We start from the raw sequence: 8,875 nt of genomic DNA, 5'->3' as shown, positions 1-8,875 counted from the left end.
AAAAGTCAAAATCACACTGAAAGTTAATCATTTTCCAAATTCATTTCCTGGCCACACAATGTCTTGAATTTACTGAGTTGCTTAGTGTTTTCTTTCATATATACCAACATCTCAACCTTTGAGGTTGAAAAATTGGTTCTTCTAGAGCTGTATATATTCCCTGCTGTTGAGAAAACTCTTTCAGATGTTGATGATGCAGCAGGTATAGAGAGGTTTTTTCTGGCCAGCCTTGACATCATTGGGTAAATATACTGGTTTTGTTTCTATAATTCCAGTACATTTGTACTTGCTGGTTTTGCATTTAAGTACCCCTCAATTTCAGCTGAAATGGCTTTCTTGGTGCTTGTTTCACCTCAAGGAGTAACGTAACCTGCACCAAACATTTTCTTCCTCAGTTGTTCAGTGAAATCAAAGTTGTCATCATCTTCATCATCCAACATTGAAGAGGAAGGAGTGCTTTGGCTAGCCAAAATTTCTTTTTTTGACAGTTCTTCCATAGCTTTCTCTACTGCAGTTTTGACTACTTCAAAATTTTCCCCCTCATCCACAAAGCACATGCTCTTCCTGTTAGGATTTAAAAAATGAGCAATAGAGAATTCAATATTCATCAGCTCCCCTTCGAATCTTTTATTTAGATCTTTATTGAATTAGTGAGCAAGCTCTAATGACACCTCGGTTTTTGGCTTAATATAGGCCTTACATTTTGCCTTGTTTTCCTTCACCTTGCTGAAGAATTCTCAAAAATTAGATAGCTTAGGCATCTGAAAAGATGAAAAACATGAAATAAAATAAAAATGGAATAAATCAGATTATTTGATTTTTCTTTCATATTTGTCTGAACAAAAAATGATATTTTTGAGGCCTGCATAAAGTTTTCATTAAAAGAACTAATTATTTAAAGGTTATTTGCCTTAATTGTTGAAATGAACGTAACAATTTTTCAAACTAGTTTTTATCTCTATTTTTATTTCTATTATTATTTAAGTAGAAGAAATATAACAATATAAATTTTATCGGACCAATCGTAACAATCCACTAATTGAAATAAAACCACAAAGCGAATTAATTCGCAAAGGAATTCGATCCACAAAAAAAAAAAAAAACCCGCAAAAACTCAGTTTGAAATAGGGGAACATGGGGCATGATGACGAACGTTTTGAAAAGCACTTATATCTTATTCAATAACTGTTTCAATAAGTAAAACTTTATCAAAAAGTGGAAAAAAAATTATTATGCGTCACATATGTATAAAAAAAAACCATATAAAAATTATAAATAGCCTGGAAAAAACTCATTAACCAATGTTACCTCAAATTATCATCTTGCCCTGTATGCGGGGCAAGATGGCGACTTTAAAAAAAGTAAATTCCATTATACCATTACCTTCCCAAATAACACGATATCATAAATTCTAGTTTATAAGGTATGTAATACAAACGGTTATGTAATTTTTTAAACAATCAAACTATATATTTATATAGGGCTATGCAAAAAAAAGTCTATTAATCAGTTCATAGCAAACTCCAACACAACAAAATAAAGCAAATGTCATACAAATAATTAATGCATAATAAAGCAATATAATAATGACTAAGCCACACAAAAGTTATTACAATAGAAGTTTATGGTAAAACATGTAATTTGGCGAAACGACAAACGAGTCAACTTGCCCCGTTCAGAGTCGGACTGGCTTGAAAAAACGGCCCGAGAAATTTTGTCACGGCGGCCCACTTCATTGTATGCTGCATATATATATATATATATATATATATATATATATATATATATATATATATATATATATAATATATACATATATATATAAATATATATATATAAATATATAAATATATACATATATATATATATAAATATATATATATATATTTATTTATATATATATGTATATATAGACATATATATATATATATATATATATATGTCTATATATACATATATATATAAATAAATATATATACATATATATATATACATATATTTATAGAGGGGAGCCAAGAGCCTTCACGCCGCCCATGACAGCGACTATGATTAACGCCCTTATTTTTCTAAATTTACCTATATTGTAAAAAATATTAGTAAAGGACTTTTTATTTTTAAGCACATTATTGTTTATTATTATTTAAAGTATAAAAAAAAAAATTTAAACTTCCCAGCCTAAATATTGATAAAAATAAATATTTCTAAAACACTGCTGTTAGTTGGAGTCTAGAAATAGGAGACATAATCGCTATTCAATATTGACTAGTATAGCAACTTTTTCATCGTTTGTCTAGTCGTTGCCAAGACATCAATTATTGCATCGTTATTAATTCTCGGAAGAACGTCTTTTTCACAAGATATCAGCATGAATGACTGTAAACTTGACTGGCTCATCAAATTTCTTAATCTGTTCAAAATATATTTTAATTTCGAAAATGACCTTTCACAAGCAACTTGTGATGAGGATAATGTCAGCACAATTTTTTAGCCAGAAACAAATTTGAATATGCAAGACTACCCAGCCAACATTGACAGACGGGTACCGTACGGGGCCCATACGGGTCTGCAACTGGGTCCCGTATGGGAAGACCAACGGTATCCCGTCGGATCTTGGCCGCGGTTTCCATATGGGACCCATATGGGTATGCCCGCTGGGTATCCCGTATGGGTCCCAGTCATATCCCGTACTTTAAAACCGTAAGGGGCCCATTTGGGTTTGCAACTGGGACCCATATGGGAAACCCATCGGGAATCCGCCGGATCTTGGCCGCGGTTTCCATATGGGGCCCATATGGGTACGCCCGCTGGGTATCCCGTATAGTTCCCACGAACTTTGCCAATTGCAAATCTTGCAAACTACGTTTATAATTTACAGATAAAATAAAACTGTATATGATTTGACTGTTTGTTTCAAACAAAATAACAATTAAAATTACAATGTCAAAATTGAGAGAGTTTTTAACCATTCTTTAATCGTGTACCATCTGATTTCACGGTTGTTTCGCGAATTGGAAGCTTTTCCATCGTTTTATTCTCGTTTCGAAGCTTTTTCTTGTTTCAATATAAGCTGTAAAAAATAAAATTTAACTGTTAGTCTAAAATTTTATAGGTAACACACCTGGTTTTATTCATTTAATATATTATAAAACTCTCTACTCAACACTTTTCAGATAAAAAATTGTTGTGATAGTAAATGTATAACATTCCTTTAGTTACTGATAAATAAATTATAATTTTATATTGATATTGTATATATTTTTAAATAAACAAACATATATATATATTTATATATAAATATATATATATATATATAATAACCACAACAACGGGGGGTGGGGGTGGGTGGGGACAAAGACCCCCTTGATTTTTTCAAAAGGACCTCATATAAAATTTTTTCTCACTAAGAACTTAAAAAGTATTTTAGGTTTTTTTGGTACTTCGGTCCCCCACTAAAATGTCATGCCATGGCCCATATATATATTTATAAATTAGTAAAAACACTTATCTACAAACAACATCATTCCACTGAAACACTTTTACTTAAACTAACCAATGATATATTTGAACTTTTTTAGTTAACCGTACCCAAAAAGTTAAAATTGGTAATTCATGTTCATCTAACCAAAATGTAAAATATGGAGCACCCCAAGGTACAGTCCTGGGTCCAAATCTCTTTAATATCTAGTTGTAGATATACCAAAATGTCTTGAATACATTTCTAAATGGATGTGTGAATCATTCATAAACCAATCAAAAACAAAAATATTAATTATGGCACCACCTAACAGTCAAAAAGTTATTATTATTAAGGGTACTTTTGTTAACAAGGAATGCATTTGATTTGTTGATTCCACAAAAAGTCTAGATGTGATACTCGACAATCAATTATCTTTAAAAACACAAATAAATAAGACTGTTAAAAACTGCTACAATATAATGAGAAAAATACCAAAAATAAAACAATTCTTATCCCATAAAGATCTGTGCACCATAGTATGTTCATTATTATTTTCACAACTATATTATTGTGAACTCCCTCTACATTGGAATTGATAAGGCACTATTAAAAAAACTGCAGTCTGTTCAGAATTGTGCAGCAAGACTGGTATTTAAAACCAGAATAGAAACTCAAGTAAATAACAAAGAATATAACAACTTGCATTGGCTAAAAATTAGAGAAATAATATATTTCAAGGTTGTTTTAATAAAGCAGAAATCTATTAAACAGGAAGCACTAACGTCGTTATGCAATTTAATTCAATACTCAATGTCAGAAAGAACACTAAAACTAAAAGAAACAAAATACAATAATCATTTCAGCAATCAAGCATTATCCCAGTATGGTCTTATACTTTGGAATATACTTCTAAATACCATCAGTATAAAAAAAAAACACAACTATTTTTAATGAAAAACTAAAATCATATTTAATGGTGAATGGAGAACTCTTCCACCAGAAAACTCTTGATTATTAAGATTTCTAGTTTTGTTTAATTTGTTGTACAGCTGAGCAAGTGTTTTACCAACTTCTGGCAAAACACAGTAGCTGTGGGTAAACCCATGTATTTATTATTTATTTATTTATATATATAAAAGCCTGTCTAACTTATCTCAATCTACAAATTCTAGAAAAAAAAAAGGCAGTTAGGGTATATGATACAATAATTTAAACATTCAAGGGGGTTAATTAAGTAAATTGGTTTCATATCAATGCACACCACATTCCCTTTTAGCACAAGAACCTGCAAGTAATGTTAAAGGCTCTAAATTTTATATATATATATATATATATATATATATATATATATATATATATATATATATATATATATATATATATATATATATATATATATATATATATATATATATATATATTTATTTATACCCTGTTAAGTGGAACCCTTAATAAGTCAGACTTTTATTAAATCGGACAGATTTTCGATTCCCCTTGAACACTCTATACATACATAGAGCTTGCTTAATTCTGACATTTTCTAAGTCTAGATATTTATCTATTCCCTTTGATATTTCATATATATAAATATATATATATATATATATATATATATATATATATATATATATATATATATATATATACATATATATATATATATATACTATAAAATATTATAAAAAATTAAAATTTTCTCCTACAGAAAAACCTTGACAATGGAAGCTATAATATACATTAAAAATTTTATGCAATCTATAAATGACAAATATTTAATTGGAACCTAACATTATAATAGATAACAATTATTAAAACAAATATTAAAACAATATCTTATTCACTTTTCTCAAAAGGCTTTTCTTGATTATCTCTAAAGGATTGGCAAAATATCAAAAGTATTATTTTTTTTTTTTGAAATTTTAATGATTCATAAATCTACAAGTTTTAAACCAGTTACATAAACATAAGCGGAGTAACACTAACATAAACACCTTTTGTATGTTAAATTAAAGTTATGTAACTTTATATACCTATTTTTTTGGTTTTGATATACTTCATCAACATTTGAGGTATCTTCTGTATATCTGCATTTCTCTTTTGCTTCAGATTCTGTGTCTATATTTTAAAAATTACTTGTGATAATTATTGATGTATCAAAATTTCATTTTCAAATTTCAATAATTATAATTAAATGCTTAAACAAATTTATAAAAAATTATCAAAATTATTACTTTACTATCTTTGACAATATTATATAAACTACCTGTAGTTGACAAAATTCTTCCTGAAAACCTAAGCCATCCAACCTCAGGTTCTTGACATATTGATTTAGCTAAGTCTATTTTTTTCATATTTGTCCAGCGAGGCCAATAAAAATCTGTAGATTTTCTAGATGAAATTTTTGATAACACATTTTCATTCATAGCATTCACTAACCAAATTAGTGGTACGTAATCGGTATTGTTTTCTTCATCGAATGCAACATTTGCATACAACATCTTACTCAGTAACACAGTACAGAAATTACACAGTAAGTTACTCTGCTACAAAATGTAAACGAAAGTAGAAAAAATCCATACTCCGCAATCTCCTTTATATAGGAATAAAATATTACTAAATTACACTTTTGGATTTACAGAAAAACGTTCAATGGTCTTCAAAAACCATTCATGATTCTAAGAATACATGCCACAAGGAAGTAAGACAATAATGAAAACACTCACGTCAACTTTATAATATTATATGCATTTCCTTGTGGCGTTACTTTTCATAAACGTAAATATTAATGAATTCTTTAAAGTATTAATTGTTCAAATTGCATGTAAAACTTTGTAAAATTTTCAACTTTTTACTAAATAAAGAAAAAGAGAAAAATTTATATATAAAAAATAAAAATAGTTATAAAAACTTTTTATATAGAGTTTCATAAAAAGCATAAAACGAGAAAACGATTATAACTTTAATTTATACGTTATATTGTAAAAACTTTTTTGCCCAAGGTAAGTTGCAAATGGCGATAATGGTCTGTTTGCATAGATTTTTCCGCATATTACTTTCACCAGATGGGTCCCTAATGGGAAACCCGTAAAAATCCCAGTTTTCTTAGCCCTTATAAACACCACATGCGGCCCATATTACTATTTTTGCTTAATTTTTCAACCGTAAGGGACCCGTCTGGAAACCAGAACACAAACCCTTCTAAATCCCGTTCCCGTAAGCCCAGTTAAAAACCATATGGTACCCGTCTGTCAATGTTCGCTGGGTAGTATTGCTCCCGTTAATCTAGCTATTAACATTGCAACCGGTTTCATACCTGCAGGTAGCGTATTTTAAGGAGCATGGTGGGCAACTAATCCCGCAAAGACTAACATGGTAAAATATGCTATTGGTGGTGACATATAACAAGCAGCAATAGAGCCGTTAATTGCGAGGCAAATAGACTTAGAACAAAGAGAATACGGTATCAGCAGCTCTTTAAAAAACATTTCAGAAACGAGTATATTTTCCGCTGGTTTGCCTCTAATCGGTCACGCCACAAGAACTGCTCATATTAGTAGTAGAAAATTTGTCAAAGGTAAATTCAAGAATTCCATAATCTTTGTTTTACAACTCCGGAAGAATTAAAGGAAGAATATGCTACGGTTAATTCTGTACTTTTTAACAGTTTAAGCATCTAGTCGATGAGCTAGCACTTGAAACCGCCCCTGCTACTTTAGAAGCCGTTACAGAGTCGTTTGATATATTGAACTTTATCCGTGAAAGTATCAGGAATGAAGGCATTCATTTTCTGGAGTTTTTTGGGTTGAGAATAAGATAGCTTCTTTGGAAGATGTGTTCCATTAAGGATTTGCGACGGGCGGAGATGTAACTGTTTTGTCCATAGCGATTTTATTGGTATTAGATAATCACAAGAATACGTTGAGGGGAATTTATAAAAAATTAGAAGATATTACAGAATTCAAAGAAATAACGGAATGTTTAAACAGGGCAAATGAAGACATTAGTAATAAACTAAAATATGAACAACAAGAGATAAGCGGTTACGCCTTCGACCGAACCAACCTTGCTATTTCTAGAAATCAATTAGAAAGCAATAGATATATTGATTTAGACGATCTAAAGGTGCTAAATCAATGTATGACCAAGGATGCATAGAACAGCAATCTATTTTATTTTTGATGCTACTTTAAATTTGCATTTTTCGCATATTATTTTTGTAGTTATATAAAAATTGAACTTATTTGATGAAAATTGTTGTTTTAAGTTTTTGATTTTATGAAACAAATTCTCTATAACTTTGATTAATTTTCAATAAACATTTTCTTTTTTATGAGTTGATATATTATTTGATTATATTTACTTTGTGCAAATGAAAGTTTTTAGATTTATGATTGTTATGTTTGTTATGTTACCTAGCGTGCTGATTTTAAACCGTTTTGTCAACAAAACTTCGTCATCAACGCGTTAAAACTTTTTGCGTGTTTTCATTAGGGTTAAACTTTTAACATTTTAACTGAAATATAACTTCGACCACTTAAAAAGATTGCAGAAGACTAAAGATGAGAAATTTGCTTGACAACATGTTAAAACTGACAGTAGGATCTGCAGAAAACAAGAAGTAGGGCATATTAATATCATATAATTGGAAAACGAGTGAAGAACTTCCAAATGATTTGTGTAAAGTTTTGATCAAAAATGGCTATATACGTATGATAGGTTATATATATAAACAGTTTGGGTAGATGACTATTTGTAAATAATTTGGATAGAAGAAATGAATGGCTGGTGTGTTAGAAAGTGAAATGGCAAAAGGTATAGCAAACTCTGAATTTCATTTATTAGTAATTTCAGAGGCAGAAAACGAGAATACATATAACTATATCAGCATACACCCATGCTAACTCGTGCCAGAAAATAATCATAGTAAACAAGTTGAAAATTATCTGGGTCCATTTTTTTACAAAATAACTCTCTTCACTTAAGTGAAGAAGAGGGAGGCATCAACTATATGCAAAAAGGAAGAAAATATGATGAGGGTATTAAAAGTAGTAGGGAATCATATCGGAAGAAGATGCACGATTAAGAAGGATAAAAATATTTTAAGAGAAGATTAAAAAAATTCTTTTGTAAGTTTAATTTATATTTGAATTCATTTTGTTACAACAATCTTATTCGAATTTTCTTTTTCTCATAACTTGAAGGAAACTATATTAATTTCTGGGTTTTGTATAAAAAAAAGATGCTTCTTTCAATAAGTTGTTATTTGTTGACGAGTTGTGTAAGTGAGTGTTCTCTCCCCAGTGATTTTTTTTATTTTTTGTTTTGACTTTCACCTCTCGTCATCTCGAACATCTTAGTTTGGAGGCGAAAGAATTGAGAGCGATTTGTAATAGAAGAACGTTCTTTTTGATTTTTTAT

At 29.5% G+C, this 8,875-nt stretch overlaps 2 protein-coding genes across 6 annotated transcripts in view; one reads left to right on the top strand and one right to left on the bottom strand.

Annotated features, from left to right (window-relative positions):
• Positions 1–2,893: 2,893 nt before the first annotated feature.
• LOC149894967 (uncharacterized) overlaps positions 2,894–8,875 on the bottom strand; it is a 195,445-nt gene continuing 189,463 nt past the window's right edge. The window contains exons 1-5 of one of the 5 annotated variants that reach the window (XM_090076783.1): positions 6,181–6,309; positions 5,721–5,845; positions 5,488–5,572; positions 5,299–5,327; positions 2,894–3,067 (exon numbers count right to left, since the gene is read on the bottom strand). In XM_090076783.1, coding sequence (XP_089932909.1) covers positions 2,991–3,067; positions 5,299–5,327; positions 5,488–5,572; positions 5,721–5,808 — 279 coding nt within the window. In that variant the 5' untranslated portion in view covers positions 5,809–5,845; positions 6,181–6,309 and the 3' untranslated portion in view covers positions 2,894–2,990. Of the gene's footprint in view, positions 3,068–3,330; positions 4,748–5,298; positions 5,328–5,487; positions 5,573–5,720; positions 6,716–8,875 lie in introns of those variants that run through there. The other 4 variants (XM_090076780.1, XM_090076782.1, XM_090076781.1 and 1 more) reach the window with 4 other exon arrangements.
• The window catches only part of LOC145182165 (uncharacterized), a 233,601-nt gene continuing 232,678 nt past the window's right edge, over positions 7,953–8,875 (top strand). Inside the window, exon 1 of the mRNA XM_090076750.1 lies at positions 7,953–8,583. The gene's annotated coding sequence lies outside the window, so the exon portion shown is untranslated. The remainder of the gene's footprint in view (positions 8,584–8,875) is intronic.

Source organism: Hydra viridissima, unplaced genomic scaffold (genome assembly GCF_058129835.1).
Source record: "Hydra viridissima isolate aposymbiotic clone 2 unplaced genomic scaffold, HvirCarnegie_v1 scaffold_1, whole genome shotgun sequence".
Classification (NCBI taxonomy): Eukaryota; Metazoa; Cnidaria; class Hydrozoa; order Anthoathecata; family Hydridae; genus Hydra; species Hydra viridissima.
Note: the sequence above shows the minus strand (reverse complement) of the source record. Positions and strands in the feature narration are given on the sequence as shown.